This window comes from Solea senegalensis, linkage group LG6, assembly GCF_019176455.1.
Source record: "Solea senegalensis isolate Sse05_10M linkage group LG6, IFAPA_SoseM_1, whole genome shotgun sequence".
NCBI classification, from domain to species: Eukaryota; Metazoa; Chordata; class Actinopteri; order Pleuronectiformes; family Soleidae; genus Solea; species Solea senegalensis.
The window spans coordinates 16,385,124-16,404,326 of record NC_058026.1 but is presented as its reverse complement, the minus strand read 5'-3'; the positions used below and the strand labels follow the sequence as shown (position 1 = coordinate 16,404,326).

The 19,203-nt window shown below is 40.4% G+C and overlaps 1 protein-coding gene across 2 annotated transcripts; it reads right to left on the bottom strand.

Moving 5' to 3' along the window:
* Window positions 1–632: 632 nt before the first annotated feature.
* abcc10 (ATP-binding cassette, sub-family C (CFTR/MRP), member 10) lies at window positions 633–17,997 on the bottom strand. 2 transcript variants are annotated; one of them, XM_044028762.1, is made up of 22 exons: window positions 17,715–17,997; window positions 15,824–16,037; window positions 13,210–14,584; window positions 12,164–12,391; window positions 11,257–11,413; window positions 10,962–11,119; window positions 10,708–10,787; window positions 9,992–10,163; window positions 9,106–9,204; window positions 8,769–8,958; window positions 8,602–8,679; window positions 8,242–8,421; window positions 7,893–8,025; window positions 7,176–7,368; window positions 6,002–6,345; window positions 5,600–5,769; window positions 5,363–5,523; window positions 4,381–4,634; window positions 4,067–4,212; window positions 3,837–3,934; window positions 2,835–2,947; window positions 633–2,739 (listed from the first exon to the last, which is right to left on the bottom strand). In XM_044028762.1, the coding sequence occupies exons 2-22, from the start codon at window positions 15,997–15,999 to the stop codon at window positions 2,604–2,606; spliced, it is 4,641 nt and encodes a 1,546-aa protein (XP_043884697.1). In that variant the 5' UTR covers window positions 16,000–16,037; window positions 17,715–17,997; the 3' UTR covers window positions 633–2,603. The 2 variants fall into 2 exon arrangements, with proteins under 2 accessions (XP_043884697.1, XP_043884698.1); XM_044028763.1 differs by lacking the exons at window positions 15,824–16,037; window positions 17,715–17,997 and adding an exon at window positions 14,624–14,764 and having other exon boundaries at window positions 13,210–13,335.
* Window positions 17,998–19,203: the final 1,206 nt, after the last annotated feature.

The window sequence follows — 19,203 nt, the reverse complement described above, 5'->3', positions numbered from 1 at the left end:
AGTAGCAATAATTATACAGAAGTCCCAAAATCAGAGCGTTTTTCTTTTCTTTCTTTTGTTCATAAAAACGAGTGAACTTTGAACTGTGGCGTATTTCCACATTTCACAAATTCAATCGATTTTAAGTACTTTTTGCTCAGGTGTCTTTATATAGTTGGTGAAAATGAAAGAAATTTTTCCTCAGATTTCCACTCAAAACTCTATATTGCACATTCTTATAACCTCTCTATATACTCTATGTTTTGACATAGTCGTGGAAAAAAGCAACCAAAATGCTCTGTGGGTTAACAAGGACCTGGCTTTGGCCCACACAGAGCTGTGACAGTAACACACACGCACGCACCCACGCACAAACACACAGACACACACTGCATTAATACTGAAACCTGGACTTACGAGAAGCAGAAAACATGAAGTAAACACTCCACATGACAACAAGAGTCTCAACCTGAGAAACATGCTGAGGTATTCACTGAGTGACTCACAGTGAAACACTCACCTGTCTCTGTTGCAGTCAATCTGCAGAGAGAGAAGGAAAAGGAAAGAGACTTTTTGTTTTCATGCAATCATAGAATGTAATTATCTACCTGCCTGTACAAACCTGCTGAAATAAAACCAGTATGACAACAATATCAGAAGCAATGAAGCAGCGTTTTATTGTCGTCACAGTAAACACTAAAAAGTAATGAACATGCGGGTGACAACAAATAAAACAAATCACTTTGTCTCATTGTTTCTGAGTAAACTTTAAAAAAAATATATATATATAATATTCTAAAAAGCAAATCACAAAGACTAGATTTACTGTAACTTTCCTCTTCAGATTATTGTAATGACATTTCCACTGTTCATCTTTGATTTACAGATGAAATCAAATGATATAAACAACGATTTTGATTTCTCCATTTCTCCATTAAACCAACCACATGTTGGTTTGCGGCACATATGGAAAAATAAAGGTATTTATATATAAAAGAAGAAAAGGGAGCTTCATAATTCAAGTGATTACAAATAGAGACCAAGTCATTCACAAAAGTCTGTTAGACAGTCTGTTAGCGTTGTTCAAACCAGAATTACATGAGGGGCATCTGAGAGGGAAGAAGGGGGCAGAACAGTGATCTTAACTAACAGTTTAAAGAACACAGAGCTTGTATTAGAACTCTGTTTTCAATAAAAAGAAGAGAAAGAAACCTTTAACAAATTCAAGCATGAGAGTCTGTGCAGAAACACAACATAACTAATCCTAACCCTGTGATTTGTTCTTTTTTGAAGACTCAACTTACAAAAAAATAACTTTTATTTTTATTTTATTTTATTTGCAAAATTAAAATGACAAAACACATCATGGTTGGAAAAATAAATTAACCAGGCAATCAGAAATTCCATCAATATCCCCTGAGCATACTAAATATTTACAAAGTAAGTTCTAAAAAAATGAAAGTAATGAACAATTGGATTAAAATGAAAACAACTACTACTAGTCTATAAAACAAGAAAACATGGGATAATCTCAGACAATACTGCAGCAGATCAATGATTTACAATTTTTTTTTTAAATGTAGTTAATCTAAAATGAAAGTTGGTCCAAATTAAGTTCTTGAATTCAGTAATAATTTAAGGGTTTTCAGTTCCAGTAGGGTTGCAAATGGCTGGTGATGCTCGTAAAGACCTTTGTGGGTTTTTAAAAGCATATCTTCCTAACAGAAGCTTCTTTTACTTTAAATGGAAAAGTAATTAAATGTTGTTAATTTCTCACAATTTGTCCACTTGTGAACCTACACATGAATATAAACATTACTTCATTTGGATAACATGAATGTAAAATAGTACATCAGCAGCAGCAGATATTATTGTTATCTGAGGAGATCACCCTCAAAACATGAGTTTAAGTCAAAGAAGAGGACAAAACAGCTCCTCTGAGAAACATTTCATTTCAGTGACTGATCGCTAACTAAATTAGAACCGATCTACGGTCAGATAATTCCTTAATAAACCTTAATTCTGTGATCATTTTATTGTGCAAATGAAAGGCCTTAATTTAAACCTTATTCCACCAGAAATAACTAATAACGTGAATTGGACAGTATCTGATTATTGCAAAGAGACCCATAACATAGCTCACCCACTAACCCATAACATCTCACTTCTTATTTATCCATTTTCAGGTAAAAACTCTTATAAAGAGTAGAAACAAATCCTGATAGTGTATAAAACAGAAGCCGAGTGTCTCGAACGATCTTACTGCCACAGTCTGAGATTTACTGCAAACAGTCCAGCAAAGGTCTTATATATAAAGTTATGTTTAAATGTAACAAGAGGTGAAGAAAATTTCACCCTCAATCAGCACCAAACCTCATTTTTGTATTTTGTAAATCTTCAAGTTATTTCCAAAATATGTGAAACCACTGTGCCTCTTGAATCATCATACTGTAGCACTACAGGAGACAATAAAACAGCCTCAAACTAAAGGAATCAATATATCAATATATATATATTCAACAAGTAGCCTTAAAAAAGATAAACCTAAGTCCATTCCAAGACCAAAAAGAGCAGGACGACATGATGATAAAGTATAAAAATATATTTTCTAATTCTCAGACATCTCATTCTCCGTTCCCACCAACCAGCCTGTGGAAGATGGACTGGTCACTTTGACAGAGAGCCGCCGGAGTGTCGAACTCCACCGCCTTCCCACTGTGCATCACAAGAACCCTGTCACAGTCCATGATGGTGTTGATCCTGACCACACAAACACAAACCAGAGACAAAGACCAAAGACCTCTTACCTCTATGTGCAAACATGTGAACACATTTATTTTAGAGAAATGTCTCACCTGTGGGCAATGGTGAGGACAGTCCTGTCCTGAAACTTGTCCCTGATGGTCTGCTGCAGCAGTTTGTCTGTCCTGTGGTCCACACTGGCTGTTGCCTCATCGATACACAGGACCTACGTGAGAGATGATGTGTTTTCACTCTTCTTACATGTGAACACATGCACAACGTCTTGTGTTTTGTTTATGGCTGCAACTAACTAACTAACTTAATTCAAGGACTTTCCAGGATGGACCACTCATCCACTCATCTCCTACCGCTTCATCCTCTACACGAGGGTCGTGGAGGGGTCGCTGGTGCCAATACCAGTTGCTATGGGGCGAAAGGCAGGGTCACACCCTGGACAGGTCGCCGGTCCATCACAGGGCACTTTGCAGGACCAATTACCTCAAATTCAAGGACCAACTATGCTGAGACAGACGACAAAGATGGGAGGGCAACTTGTAGGAGCCTCTTCGCCCATAGCGTCCACTTTTATTGATTTGCAGCACGCTCTGCACCTGGACAAGTGATTGTCCTTGGGATCTTGCTCATGTCACTTCTTTGTGAGACAGAGACCTTTCTATCGCCCTATGTCAGCTAAAATTGGCACAGCGCCCCCCGTGACCCTCATATGGAGGATAAAGTGGTACAAGATGGATGGATGATTTGTTTGCAATATGGAGCAAAGAAACTAGAAAATATTCACATTTAAGTTATTTCAATTATTAAGAAAATGACCATAAAATGAATCACTTCCTGTATGCGGTGCAGGAATATCACCGGGTGACACGACAGAGTTTCATGTGGAGCTGATAAACTTGTTCACTATATGAACTCATCAATGGAACAGACATTTGTTTTTATTTAAACGTTACGCACTACAATTTTAAATAAAGAGACATGACTGTAAACGGGACCAATGAAGGTAAATTCTAAGGTTAATTCCACACCTGTGTCAGAAAAACTACAGTTTTACCAGATACTTGTCAGAACAGACAGTAATAGAGTGGAGGACGTCTCACCTTGGCCTCGGTCAGCAGAGCTCTGGCCAGACACAGCAGCTGTCTCTGTCCCACAGACAAGGATTTTCCTCTTTCTCCAACCTCAGCATCCAGACCACCTGACACACACAAAAAATCACTATTTTTTAACCAATATTTGATGCAGGCATCTGACAAAAAAATGGATAACAATATGAAATATCATATCAGCTCATCCACAAAGTCTCCCTCCCTCACCCCCAGTCTCTCACCCATTCTGTTGACCACAGAGTGGAGGTGGCACTGGTCCAGGACGTCCAGCAGCTGCTGGTCCAGGTGTCGCCCACACGGGTCCAGATTCTCTCTGATGGTCCCACTGAACAGGAAGGGATCCTGAGGAATGATGGCCAACCTGGACCTGCAGAAGTAGCACACACATGTGTAACTCTGCCTTAATATAACAGACTATACAACACTGTCAAAGTCTGAAAAGTTTTCCAAGTATGTAGTATTGTATACTACTATTTTACAGTTATTGACACATTTATTTTTCTACCTATCTGACCCACAACCACTTAAGGCCTACCTGAGCTGACTCAGGCCCACTGTGCTGATGTCCAGCCCATCCAGGAGAATCTGACCCTGGTTCAGCTCCACCATACGGAAGAGGGCCAGGAAAAGTGTAGACTTGCCGGACCCTGTGCGGCCCACGATGCCCACCTTTTCTCCTGGCCGCACCACCACACTCACTCCGTCTAGCGCGTTAGGAAGGCCGTCCCTGTACGCCAAAACTGCCCCGCGAAACTCCAACCAGCCCTGCTCGGGCCACGCAGTGGGCAGCTGATGTTAAAACAGACAGAAAAGTGACTATGGATAATTACAATTGAATAAACTACAATTTCTTACATTTTATTTATTGCTGTACTTTAAATTTGATCAGATTCATATGACAGATTAAGAGCTATGACAATGTACTAGGGGAAATTTGTGACGATGATATTTATGACAACATGATAGGAATCTATATAAAGTTCATTATAAAAAGTGTTCAAGATGAAAAATTCATTTTTATGTAATGGAATAAATATAATAATATCTACAAATATTGGTGACAGTTTGTGCCAATTGGTAACAAACATACAACATACCATATTCTAGATTTTTTAGGGTGCATGCAGCATAAGACCGCATAAGATCTGTACATGCTGGATCATGGACAGATGACAACATTAACGTCACAGTGGACCACTGTGGACATGTGGATGCATAAAATATAAAGCAAACTTTAAATCTACAGTTGTAGAGATCTCTATAAAAACAGTTGACTGTTTAAACTCACCTGCAGGTTGATGAGCACACACCTCATATGTGACAAAAGACCAGCGGAATAGTGAACTTTCCACTCAAGTGCCATGTACAAAAACCTGAACTGTGGTTGATCAAAGTCCCCAAGGCTGTAAACAGTCTAGAGTCTAGAGGTGGAAAGCCTAGTTCTCTCTCAGAACACTTGAATGACATTACAGCAAACACATGTCTGTTGTCTACCCCAGCTTCAAACCCACTCTGACCTGTGTGTTTTGCTGCTGAGACTCGATGGCGAGGCCGGTGGAGTATTCCTCAGTCCGCTCCACACTCACCAGCTGCATCTCAGTCTGAGTGAAACTGAATATGAGGCCGGACAGCAGGGTCGTGATGGACAGAGCGTAGGATAGGGACAGACCAACCAGACCTGAGGGAGATTTTACACATGACCAGTTACGGAACTACACATCTCACACAGTCACCAAACTCTGCTTTAGGCTCACCTGGATCCACAGTGTGAAACTGATGCTGGATGACAGCAATCACCGCAAGGCCCGTAACCACAGTTACTCCAATCAGCTGCAGGCGGATGTCCAGCCACTGCATGGCGGCATTGCTAAGGAACAGGCAGCGTTGGTTCTGCTCCAGACGTTTAGCACTCTCCTCCACAAACCTGGAAACATAGATGCCACTAACTGTGCTGCAAATAAACAACACACCAAGTAGATGTGCTGTCACGATGTGTCACGGTGTGTCACGGTGTGTCACAGTGTGTCACGGTGTGTCACGGTGTGTCACAGTGTGTCACGGTGTGTCACGGTGTGTCACAGTGTGTCACGGTGTGTCACAGTGTGTCACGGTGTGTCACAGTGTGTCACGGTGTGTCACGATGTGTCACGTCTCACCTGGCAGAGCTGGCACTGGCCCTGATGGTTCCCAGCCCGGTCAGGGTTTCAGAGAAGTGAGAATAGACAGGCGATAGGGTGAGGCTGCACAGCCGCTTCAGCTCCCGGGAGGTGTGCCGGTAGAATTGTTGCGTGCGGTAGTAAAGCAGAGCCAAGGGCAGCAGGGGCACTAGGACCCAGGGCATGCCATAGCTAATCACCACCAGCATCCCCAGCAGGCCAAAGATGTTGGCGAGGAAGATGTTAAGGATGAACGGCAGGCTGTCGTCAACACTGTACAGGTCTGAAGAAAAGCGGTTAAGGATGCGTCCAAGAGGCGTGGTGTCGAAGAAGGTCACGGTGGCCTGGACACAAAGAAGAAGAAGCTCAGGGTTTAGTTTGTTCAAAGGTCAAACTGAGGTTTTCTAAGGTGTCATGAATATCTTTTGTGAATATTACTGTAAAGCTGCAATAATCAAGATATGTATTTGAATCAAAGGAAGTCAGCTTTGATTTTCTGGCTCACAACAGTTTTAGTTCAGCTTCATTGTTCTTCTGTTACCATGAACATGAAGCAAGATCTGTTCTGGTTCTCGCTCGAACGTTTTACCATTTCTGCTCATTTTGAAGGGCTGGGTATTTTCTAGAATATCATGTTATGATACCTATCATGACGCAGAGGCCATGATATGATACAATACACAGTTATATTGAATAATGGCTATATCCTACACACAACTTACTACAATAGCTGTTTAATTGAACAGCAGAGGCCATGGGTGTATTTGAGACTTGTGCTGCCACCCACTGGCTTTATTCCACACTGCACATGAAATAACATTTATGTCTCAAGATGACATCACAGCATTTGCTGGGTTTAAGATGCAAAGAATGATGTTTGGAGACAAAACTCAGCAGCAAACTAACGTGCAGACAAACAACAATGACATATTACAGCTACATGATATTGTTAGGGCGGACATCTCAATGAAAAGCTATGATTTACACATTCATCAGCCCCAACACACAAAACATGAGTTGTCCAGTCTGAAGACAAGAAGATGACTATGTTTCAGTTCCATACTGGGAAACGTTCAGTCATCAGCTTGGTTCTCTACACTTCAGCTGGTGTTGCCAAACCAGACAACAATTAATCTACATTGTTGAGCAGAGGCAGCACCAGGTACAAACAAACCTTGAGGACTCGATCCAGAAGTCTGTTGTGGATAGTTCTGGCAGCACAGATGGCCCCATAGGCAAACAGGATGGCTCGGAAGCCCGTGAAGACGGTGTTGGCCATGCCGATGGAGCCGTACACAATCAGATAAAACTTGACGTCAGAGCTCATGTTGTTGGATGGGAAGGTTTGAGCAGAGAGCATGGGAGACCTGGATGGTGAATATGAAAATCTGATTTAGGATTTTAATGTAAAAGTTACATAAAGACAAGGGAAAAAACACTGAGTGTGTATCGTCTTTTATGTTTCTGTTGTCTGTAATTTGTTCTTAATCTTATTTTTTTTTTTAAATCCTCTTCACGTCTTAACAGTGTCTGATAAAAGAAAAGAAAAAGCCGGTATCTGTAGCTCTCGCAAATATTGTCATGGAGATAACGTATATTGTGTTTGACACTATACAAATACAAATGTATTTGATATACACAACAACTGAAAAATCTTTGACCCTTTAAAACTGATCAATCAAAAGGACTTATTCTTTATAATATTTGTTTCTACATAGCAGTCTTCAAAACAGCTGTGACAATAAATATAAAAAAAGAAGTATGTTTTTCAGAGATGATTTACAGAAAGTGCTAAATCACACATGAGGATCATCCGCCGTGGTGACCCCTAGAGAAGGAGAAGCTGAAAGACAAAAGAAAAAAGAAAAAAGAAATTGATGTTTGCACGTACATTAATTCTCCATGGGAGAAGAGCAGCAGGTGAGCAGAGGTGAATGTGAATGAAGCATTAGGCACAGTGGAACCGTTGGTTGTCAGCTCAGAGATCCAGTGGGATAGCCACCAATCAGAAACATTCTTAGAAGCTGAAACACAATAAGAACATGACAAAACATGTTTATGTGTCATCAGAGATTAAGAAAACATGTTAAACTGAAATAATGCACTCACTAAAAATAAAAATAGTGCTGTGATATTTGTGCCAAATTTGAGATGCAATGTGAACAAAGACTTGAGGATATTAGGTAACAAGTGAGGTAAGAGAGCAACGGTCATGCTGAAAACACAAGCAGTGGACTGACCTTGCATGAGGAGCAGAGATATCAGTACGGAGGATGCCAGCACTCCACCCACAGCAGCCCAGTAAGTCTGGTAAACTCTCCATGCCAGTCCACCCGCCTGTTTCTGCTCTGCCTGCAACTGGTCAGCATCATCATCCACCAACAGATCTGATGGTGAACTGGACTCATCTTCATCCTGCTCTGCACCGCCAAGAAGGAGAGTGGAAAACTTTCAATAAAAGTATACTTTATATTCCATTCTTTCTTTCTTTTTCCTTTTTTCTATTGTACAGAGTAAAAATCACTTATGATATTTTTTTTTACCCGTGGTCCGAAAAAAAAAACAGAAGCAGTTCAGTGAAACTATAGTACTAATGGTACCTTTTTCTTTCATGTTGTTGTCATTCTTTCGTTTCTTTGGCACAGCCTCTACCAAAGGAAGGATTTCTGCTGGACTACCTGTTTAACAGCAATGTGAAACAGCATCTACAATTTCTACAAGGATCAGACACTTCTTGTGACATGACCATAATTCTTTTAATTTCTACCTGTTTTGATGATGGTTCCATTGTCCATGAGGACCACCATGTCGGCTTTGTCCACAAACTCTATACGGTGAGTGCAAAGGATTCTGGTCTTTCCTCTGAGGAGTTCCATGATGCATTTCTGCATAAGGTGTTCAGCCACATCTGTGTCAACCGCTGCCAGCGGATCATCCAGGAGGTAGATGTCTTTGTCCTGAAGTGATGAGGTCAGTGGAAATAACAAGACAGAATACAAACTGTATGTATGTATATACAGTACTGTTCAAATGTTTTACGCATGTGTTATTATATAAACATCTACAACAGTTTCTTTGAGAGACAGTTTGGGTGGAGGACTGACCATGTACACAGCTCTGGCCAACGCCACCCGTGCCTTCTGTCCTCCGCTCAGTGTCACTCCGTTCTCCCCCACTTCAGTCTTGTCACCTTTTGGCAAAACCTGCATTTAAGACAAATAAAGTGTAAGTCACATAAACGTGATGCAAAGTAAAGTCATCAGTTCACTCACAATAGCTTTCTTTTAAAGCCAACCTTGAAACCTGCTCAGTCTGTACAATAGCATGTTCTCATAACTGGACTTAAAAATAAAGAAATGTTATGGCAAAATGAATTCAACAAAAGGAGGTGTAAATCAAATGTTCTCAAATTCCCCTCTACTCAGTGTCCTAACATAGATGAAGATCAAGTGATGGAAGAGAGGGAGAAAAACATGCCTGCAACTCTAGCAACTGTTAATCTGTCCCATTACAGGAGTAATTCACCAATCAAAGAGAGAGAGGGGGCTCTAATTGTTCTACTGTTCTACTGCAACTACTCTGCATACATGTCCCTTCTGTGGACAGAATGTTACTCTAGCACATGTCATGACTGCTTTCACTGCAAAAAAAAAATCAAAAGCCAAACAGAACAATTAGCCTAAAAAATGCAAAAATGCACATGTCAACATGGGCAGAGCCTTTCAGAGGTGGAAAGATTGCCTTGGTTCATCTGTTAAGTATGAAATAAGTACATCTGTCCATGCTCATCTGATCAGGACAGAGCTGCAATTATAAAATTTCCTTTTATAATTGAAGTTCATCTGCTCTGATGTAGTCATGAATAATAATCATTATTTATAAAGACTATGAATATTCAGCTTACACAGAAAAAAGAGTTCTCAAGATATTTCAAACATTTTTTCTTGTCATTCATCCAACAACAAAAAAAGAAGAAGATATTTATCTTACGTTGAGATCATCTGCAAGAGCACACGCCTCAATCACTGCCTGGTAGAAGGTGGGATCATATTCTTTGCCAAACAGGATGTTGTCACGTACTGATGCATGCTGGATCCATGGCTCCTGAGAGGCCAGACCAAAGCCCGTCTCTCTGTCCGCAATATAAACCACACCACTCTGCCTGCAGAGGGCAAAGGAAAGAGTGATGAACCGCAAGAATTCTGTTCTGACTCTTTGTACCTGTGCTCTTATGTTTTATTCTTTATTATTTATGTATTCATGATGCAATATCCATAAATATCAAAAATAGACATTTTAAGTTGATATTTAGTAGCGGGCCGCATGTGGCCCACAGACCACAGGTTTGAAACCTATGATTTAAGGTAAATTAATATAAGTGAAATAAGTTTCAGTTCACTCAGAAGTCAGAACTGGAGAGAGCCTTTGTTTTGCTGGCTCTTTTGGAGAATAGAGAGCCAAAAACATACATGCACTTCACCAAAACAGACCTCAGGGAAGAGGACAGATGGCACAGATTTATTAAAACTGGACACAAACGACAACTAAAGTGCTGAAAGAGAAATACCACAGTAAAAACACAGCTTTCACTGACGCTCAGAACAGCCATAAACATGATGATCTTCAGGATGCCTTCCAATGGGAAACATAATAACATAATAGAACAAGTGGATCACACTATGAGTTAAAAAAAACAGGGTGTGTACCTGTTGAGTTCTCCTGTGAGAGCAGCCAATAAGGAACTCTTTCCACATCCAACTTTGCCAACCACAACAATCAGGGAGCCCTGAAACACAAAACGATTCTTTTTAAACTTGTTATCACAATAAAATTTGTCATTTTCATTTAATTTTCATTGTCAGGACTGTTTTATCTCATTCATAAAGGACATTTACTTTGCCCTTTAAATGTTATTTTTATGCCAGCATTAGTAGTTTAGTGAAATAACATGAGTGTGTACCTTAATTACGTGTAAATTGAGAGCGTGCAGAAGCAGACTCCCTTTACCAGCTCCAGGTTCAGTTGCTTCTTCTTTGTCGTTGTCAGGACCATCAGGACTCTGCCAAGAAAATGTCCCCTGGTTCAAAAGGACAGATGTTTGGGCATCCTCAGGAGACACTGTGGACAGATATGTCAGACATTTCATCTGTAGAAATATTTTACAACAAATGGAAGGGAGGCTAGTATAATTTTAATTGAGCAGTTAGACAGAATAAATACTAGGATCTGTTTATCCAGTCAAAGCAGTGGCCTACCTAAGGCATAGTAAGCTTGCAAATCCTGGTTGGTCAGTTTGAAGAACGACTGGATCCGCTCCAGAGACACTTTGGCCTCCAGGATGCTGTTGAGGACCCAGGGGAAAGAGTTCAGTGGAATAATCAGCATTCCCACCAGAGCCAGTGTGGTGAACACCTACAAGGGTGAGGACAAACCAAAGCTGCTGATTCTGAACTGAAATGAACCCACATCATTCTTTACATGTGTTGTTCAAAGTGAAGAATGTGATTGTTTGAAGCTCAGGTCATTTCAAAGCTAACAACAGCAGGCTACACTCACATGACAAAACTCTAAATTTATGTTTTTATTAATACTAGCAAAATTATGTTATTTTGATAAATGCTTTTGTCACATTATCAAAATTAGTTCATCCATTTCTTCTGTAAATGCCATCAGTAAAAATATAGCTGTCAGTGGAGACATCAGACAAACTTTCACTCCCTCCTGGACCATAGCTCATACAGAATATCAGAGATAGTTACGATAACGATACCATAATAATCTATTGTCAGAACATGCTTAAAATGTATCTTCAGATTACTTTCTTTTAGTCCTCATATCTGATATACTAATAGTCTGATATTCTTTGTGTGGGGATTAAGTAACAAGAACTTCCCCAGAGAAAAATGTTGTCTAATGGCAAAACAATGCTCTGACGACAGTGTACACCTAATCTGGTGTAGAATGTATTTGCTGATTTTTTGTTAAGTCAGCTGAAGGGAACATACATGGTGACTATTACGGAAGTCATGTAAGTAATAATAAATCAATGTTAATCAATTTAATTTTTGCTGCCCTTCATTATATCATTGCTAAATGAATCACTATATTGATCCAGATCATCCACACCTTGCCACACCTTGGCTGGATTAAGTTCACCCGTACCTTGGCTGCAGTCAGCTGATGTCCCAGCATCACATATGTCACAAAGGTGAGGATGGAGATGACGACAGGCAGTGCTGCCCACGTATACACACACATGGCGTCCAGGTATTTGATGTTCTTGAGGTGGGAAAGTTCTTGTTTACGACAGTCGCCGACCCTCTGGGTAAAGTGTGACTCCCAGTTGTAGAACTTGATTACACGAATACCAAAGAGGATCTCTGTCATGAGCTGAGAGGGAGAGAAGTCACACAATGTCATCACGGTTCACTGGTTCGTCGATTATCTGAAATACTGCATGAGAACAGCAGGAGTGGATTAGGAAGGGAGTTAAATTCCTATTTAGTTATTATCAAATTATCAATTATTTGTTTCAGTTCTCTGATTTTTCAGCTTCTTGAAAGTGTTTTTTTTGTTTGAGGACAAAACAAGACTTTTGAGATCATTTCAACATTTGGGAAACAATGATTACACAGCATTTTATGACATTTTACGAACTAATCAGTTAATCGAGAAACCATGTATCACATATCATATTGTGAGGTACCCTGTGATTCCCACCCCTAAGTTGCAGCCCTAATAAATACATAAACACAGAGATGTTAAATGTCATTGTTATGGCTGTGGCAAATTTGACATCAGCATATTAATATATAACAAAAAAAAACAACACTGCCATATTATGTCTTTCTGTGATCTTAGAAATACAGTAATTATTCATCAGATTAATTGAGCATTGATATTTTGAAATACTTGAATATTTAAGATTGTGAATGGGAGTGTGTCATCTGCATAGAAAAGCACTAACAGTATAGCTACAATTTTGTTTCAACTGCAGGGACCAGGGTCTAAATGGAAGTTTCAGGTGACAGTACTTTGAGGTGGAGCTGCAGCACTGATCAGAACTCATGCTCACATAAATTATGGTAATGTTAACATCTGGCTAAAGAAGACATTGACAAAGGGATAATGGTAAAAGTTAAGGCAGGTTAAACATTTAGATTCTTATCGATTGGAACAGTATATGTACAAAATGAAAGAGGTCTCACCTTCACACGGCTGTCTTTGTGCCTGAGCATGTGCTTGTTGTTGCTGATGATACGAGAAGCAAGGAACTTGTTGAGTGGCACCAGCAGCAGTGCCACGCCTAGTCCTCCAAGAAAAGCCAACCCTACCTGCAGATACAGCAAGTAAAGGGTGACAGAAAAACTGAATGGCAGGCTCCACAACTCATGGAAACTGTTAAAGAAGTTCACAACACGGTCAGAGTCGGTGCTCATCAGGTTCACCACTTCTCCCAGTGTGAAGCCAGTCAAACTGCTGCCACTGACCCGCAGGGCTTTGCTGTAGATAGCCGAAATGAGTGCGGCACGTGCAGACAGTGCCACCTTGGACACCTCAAAGACAAACAAGTTCCGCAGAATGGAAGAGAGCAAGGTGGCAGCAAAAAGCCCCAGTGCGCACAAGGCCCCTGTGCTCACCGGTGCTTCTACCTCCTCAATAAAGTTCACCAAACTACTGAGGAGCAAGGGCCCTGCAAAGCTCAGCATATTAACCACCACCTTCAACAGACCAAGCATGTAATATCTCAACCCAAACGCCTTGTGCAACACTCTCAGCAGGCCAACATCACCCTCCAGTTCTAGCGGTTCCTCCAGGTAGTGTGAACTCCAGGTGCCATTGAGGAGGTTCCTGCTGACCGGCCTGGGCCACTGGTCCTGCCTATTACTCACAGATGTCCCTCGTCTGCAGGCTTCCCAGCACTGATGGAAGTACCCAGTTACCACACTAGTCCGAAGTTTCCAAGGAAGATGATAAACATCAGCTGGTTTGTCCAGCTCTCCAAGCTGCCCACGTTTGAGTAGCGGAGACAACCACAGGTAGAAGAGTCGAGAGGTCCAACCACTCCCGTCCTCAGCCACTATCTCACCTGTATCTGGCAGGGCACTCTCTGAGATCAGCGGGGATCCATCATCCACTGTGTTGATGTTCAAGGTGTAGTCACCATGAGTGACATGAGGAAATGCAAATGCCAGGAGGTAAACCAGAAGAGGGAATGTCCGGCCTGAGGCAAGGACAAATCGGGCCAGCTTAAGAGGTTCTCTAATGTTTAAATATCCTTCACTGTCGCAGTAAATTGTCAAGGTGATGACAACATTAGGGACCAATAGAAGGACCAGTACAAACAGCTGCGGAGGCCCTCGAGTTCCCCTGAAAACACTTTTCTGGAGCACTGTTATGGCACTCAAGTGGAGCAGCCAGGCCAGGATGGCACAGCTGTCAGTGAGAACATCCAGGTACATGTCCCCCTGCTGGAGGATGCTGACCAGAACAATATCTGCAGTGAAGAGCAATAAAGCCAGTAGAGCAGAAACCAGCCTGAGTGTCCAACCACAGGGAGCAGACGTCTGGAGGAGGCTGCATCTGAGGAACACAAATGAGACATGACTGTATAATCCTTACCTACTTTAGAATTCTGATGTTCTCCCTGTGTATGTTTTTTTCCAGGTTCTATGGTTTCCTCCCACAGTCCAAAACATGCAGATTTGGGGATTAGGCAAATTAGAAACTCTTAAGTTGACCATAGCTGTGAGAGTGAATGGTTGTTTGTCTCTATGTGGCCCTGTGATGTTGGACTGCCGACCTGTCCAGTGTGTACCCTGCCCCTCGCGCCCCTCATGTGGAGGATAAAGCAGTAAAAGATTAGTGAGAGTGAGTGAGTTCTGTAGAAGCGCAGGAAAACATTAACATGTGAGCTCTCTCATTTTTAAATTAAAAAACAAGCAAGTATGAGTTCAGTGAGTTGTGCAGGGGCAATTACAGCATGGGAAAATATGAAAATTTCATGTCACGACTATCCTGACCACAACAATTGCAATTCACTTAATTATTGCCAGGATTGTAAACTCTGATCCAAACTCTTCAAATAACTTTCTCCCCCTTGAATCATTACAAAAAGATGTGTTTCACTACAGATAGGATACACATTTTTGTGAAAAAGTTTAAGTGAAAATAAGAATCTTAAATAAGATCATTATGACATATGAGGTCCGGGAATGACACTGAAATATAAATCACTGAGACGACGTGTTTTCCCTCACTAGGAATAGGAATATAATAGCAGAGAATTAGGGCTGCACGATTGGTCACAGTGCCATCACGGGAAGAGGCACAAGAATCAGCGGGGATCCATCATTCACTGCGTTGATGTCCAAATTCAAAGTTCAAAGTTAGGTACAAGGTAATTATGTCCCAATTACATATCTGCAATGTAATTATAAGATTGCAGATAAGTAATAATAATTAATAAAAATGAAGACTCTCACAGAGTAATTAATAATGTCGGAGTTGGATGGTTGGAGGTATTTTATGGCAGTTATCATCAGCAATGCTGCATCACCGCCCTCTGCTGGATTTAATCATCCATTACTTATTCCCTTTCCCTCCTCTTCTTTAACCTTACCGTTCCATTACAGCGTAGGTAATAATAATGCTACTCCTTCAATGTTCTAGTGACTGCAGAACAACACTTGCAAAGAATTTACAGAAGAGGCAAAAGAAAAAGAAGAAGGCAACAATACATGTCAAATGTCATCAAACAACAGGAACAAACAGCAACTCATGAACAATACAGTCACTGTCTTGTGATCATAAATGACATACCTTGCTACACTGAGGTAGCAAGCACTGAAAATAGCCATCCCAGCATAAGGCAGGGCCCCAAGGACGAGCTGGTTGAAGCAGGAGCTGACGTGTCCATTCTGCCACAGAGGGAACGGATTCTCCTTATCTGTGTGACAGAGACCTGCCACCAGCTCTGCTGGTCCAAAGTAACTCATCCTCCTTCTTATTTGTCCACTGTCATTAAAGAAAACATCTGAGGAGCAAACAAACAAACAACAGGGATTATTTTACCTGCTGGATAAAAGGCACATTAAAGACAATGGTGTTGTCTTTTATGTTCTGCAGGTAAAAACTCTTAAACAAAATCACACTTGTCCTGCTTTTTAGCACTAGGTTAAGTTATATTGTTAATTTTGTTAATTTCTTTTCAAGCATACAGTAAATGCAAACAACCAGTACAATGCATGTGTCATCATCACAGTCTGGTAAACATCTATTCAGCTGGACTTACAGACTGGACAAACTGCAAGTTGTATGCACAGCCCACAGAAGGGGCCATATAACAAGCACTGACATTACATTACCATATGATCATAACATATATGGCAATATAATTTGATATGTTTAAGTATTGTGGGACACAACACACAATTGCTATTAACTGTTTTTCTTTAGATTGACTAGGTTCTTCAACTCAAGATAATCTTTAATTATGACATTTTATCACAATAACTATCAATATAGACTGATAGGAATTGTTTTTTTTATGTTGATAATGCTTTAAGTGATATTAACTGTAAAAGTAGCAGTGTTTGTATGGTAGCAGCCACCTTGGTTGGGGTTGGTGAGGTGTCGCAAGTTTCCAAGTCTGAGTTCTGACTACAATTGGAACGCACCATCACCCAGACCCGGGTTCGAGCCACGGTTAGAACGAAGGCCTTTCTGCATGGAGTTTGCATGTTCTCCCCATGTGTGCATGGGTTTTCTCCGGTTTCCTCCCACAGTCCAAAAACATGCAATATGAGGATAACACCCCCGGCAAGGGGGTAGAAAATGGATAGATGGAATACAATGCCGGTAGTAAGGGATGTTTTGAGGGGGGCATTAACCTTTTTTTTTCAAATGCAAATGAGAAAGACATTAATACCATTAAGTGAATATTGACTTTTCATGAATCATATTGTGATTCAAATACACTGCCTGGCCTTTTAACAGTAGTAGTTTTATTGTTGGTAGTCTTGGCAGTTGGTCAGGTCTAGATTCAGCAACATTATGTGCCCAAAGAATGAGGTCAGCCAACTACCTGAATATACTGAATGACCAGATTATTCCATCAATGGATTTATTCTTCAATGATGGTATGGGCATATTCCAAGATGACAATGCAAGGACTCACCGGGCTCAAATTGTGAATGGTATCGAGTAGTTCAGAGAGCATGAGACATAATATTCACACACAATCTTTGGGATGTGCTGGAGAAGGCTTAGCGCAGTGGTCCGACTCTCCCATCATCAATACAAGATTCACATCACGGTGAAAAATGAATGCAACACTGATCGAAACAATGCAATAGCAAATAAGTGCCGTAATCAAGGCTAAAGGCGGTCCAACGAAATATTAATGTGTGTGACCCTATTTTTTTGCTGGGCAGTGTATATTCAATACCATTATATTATATTGCATGTTGCATGGTTTTCTCATGTAGGTTTATTTTTTCCTTGAGACAAAACAGCCAGAGAAATAAAAGTGAAGGCTTTTTTATCTCCTGCTTTAAACAGACGTTGTTTTTCCAGAATGACCTGCTTGCTTGGTTCACTCTTAGGTGAAAGCATGAAGCAACAACATGTGGGCATTGTTTAACACACAAACCACAACTTCGCACACATTATCCTGAGTGCATGTAAAACTTGAGTGTGTTTCAACACTGACCTTTAACTTTCAAACAGCAGGAGAAGGAAAGAAGGAAGGAGTCAGGAGGCAGATGTCAGTCAGACTCGTCAGGGGTTTCCTTCTGTGGGATGTAAACAAATGAGGCTAGCTACTAGCTTAGACACCAAGAAGGACCAAACTCTTCCGCCGCGAAGTCAACATGATGAGTAAAAAACTGTCGAGGTATTCAAGTGCGAAGTACAACTTAAAACACATTACTGTCATAATATAAAGCTACTGAACCATTGAACGTTACCGGCTGATAACTGACTAACGGGGGGCACTTCCGTCCATCTCTGATGACGTGAGCAACATGCGTTGTACTTGGATGCATCGTAAAATGTTATTGTAGTTGTATAATTATATATACATATGCATACATACATACATATATATATTACATAATATGATATTGTTTCCCCCTCATTTGATTACTTTTTTCAGGCGGGATTTGTAAATTCTGGTCACCTGAGCCTAAAATGTTCTTATGTGAATTCAAACGATGGAGACTTTAAATAATTATAGTTAATTCATAACTGTATTATACTGTATGCTAGTTTTTTACTGACAAGCATCCTTCCTCCCATCCTTCATCTACCGCTTTATCCTCCAGCACAGGGTCGCGGGGGGTTCTGTGCCAGTCTTAGCTGACATAGGGCGATAGGCGGGGTACATCCTGGACAGTTCGCCAGTCCAGCGCAGGGCCACACATATATAGAGACAAACAACCATTCACTCTAACACTCACACCTATGGTCAATTTTGGATGTCCAATTTACCTAATCCCCATATTGCATGTTTTTGGACGGTGGGATGAAGCCGGACAACCCGGAGGAAACCCACACACACGGGGAGAACATGCAAACTCCATGCAGAAAAGCCCTTGTTTCAACTGGGGCTCGAACCCGGATCTTCTTGCGGCAAAGGCAAGAGCACTACACCAACCGTGCAGCCCCAACGTCAAACACTTTATCCTAAATTATATAAATCATTCCATCCTTTTTTTTCTTGTTATTACTTTATATTCATATCATTAAAGTTAATGAAAAATTAAAAAAAAAAACTACATTCTCAGATTTTCTTTCTACAACTTTCTTTACTTCATAATATGTATACAGATATATATAATATATATATTATAAATACTTTTGGTTACTTTTTTCATTTATCAACAGAAATATTTAATTTAATCAACAATAAGATACAACTTAGCTCTCATTTTCAGCATCTAAAAAGTGAATGTTTTGGAATGAAGGAGTATTTTATACAGGTTTACATGAAAATGATGCTGTAATAAATAACATAAAATCATGTTTCTGTTAGTACTTGGATGAATTTCCCCCAAACAATGCTCAAATGTAATAAAGGTTATTTATTTATTTATTCATTATATATTATTTATTTTATTTTTTTTAAAGAGAGAGAGACTGTGAGAATGTGATTCCTTTTTTTCTACCTTGATTTCCTTATAATATTCAATATCAGATAA

What these genes read in the sequence shown, in the direction of transcription:
- abcc10 (XM_044028762.1), bottom strand. Translation starts at nt 15,999, where the DNA reads ATGAGTTACTTTGGACCAGCAGAGCTGGTGGCAGGTCTCTGTCACACA. An exon ending in CTCTGTGGTCAACAGAATGG is followed by an intron (nt 3,935 to 4,066) that starts GTGAGAGACTGG and finishes TGTGTGTGTCAG; the next exon opens with GTGGTCTGGATGCTGAGGTT. An exon ending in GTCCTCACCATTGCCCACAG is followed by an intron (nt 2,740 to 2,834) that starts GTGAGACATTTC and finishes TTGTGTGGTCAG; the next exon opens with GATCAACACCATCATGGACT.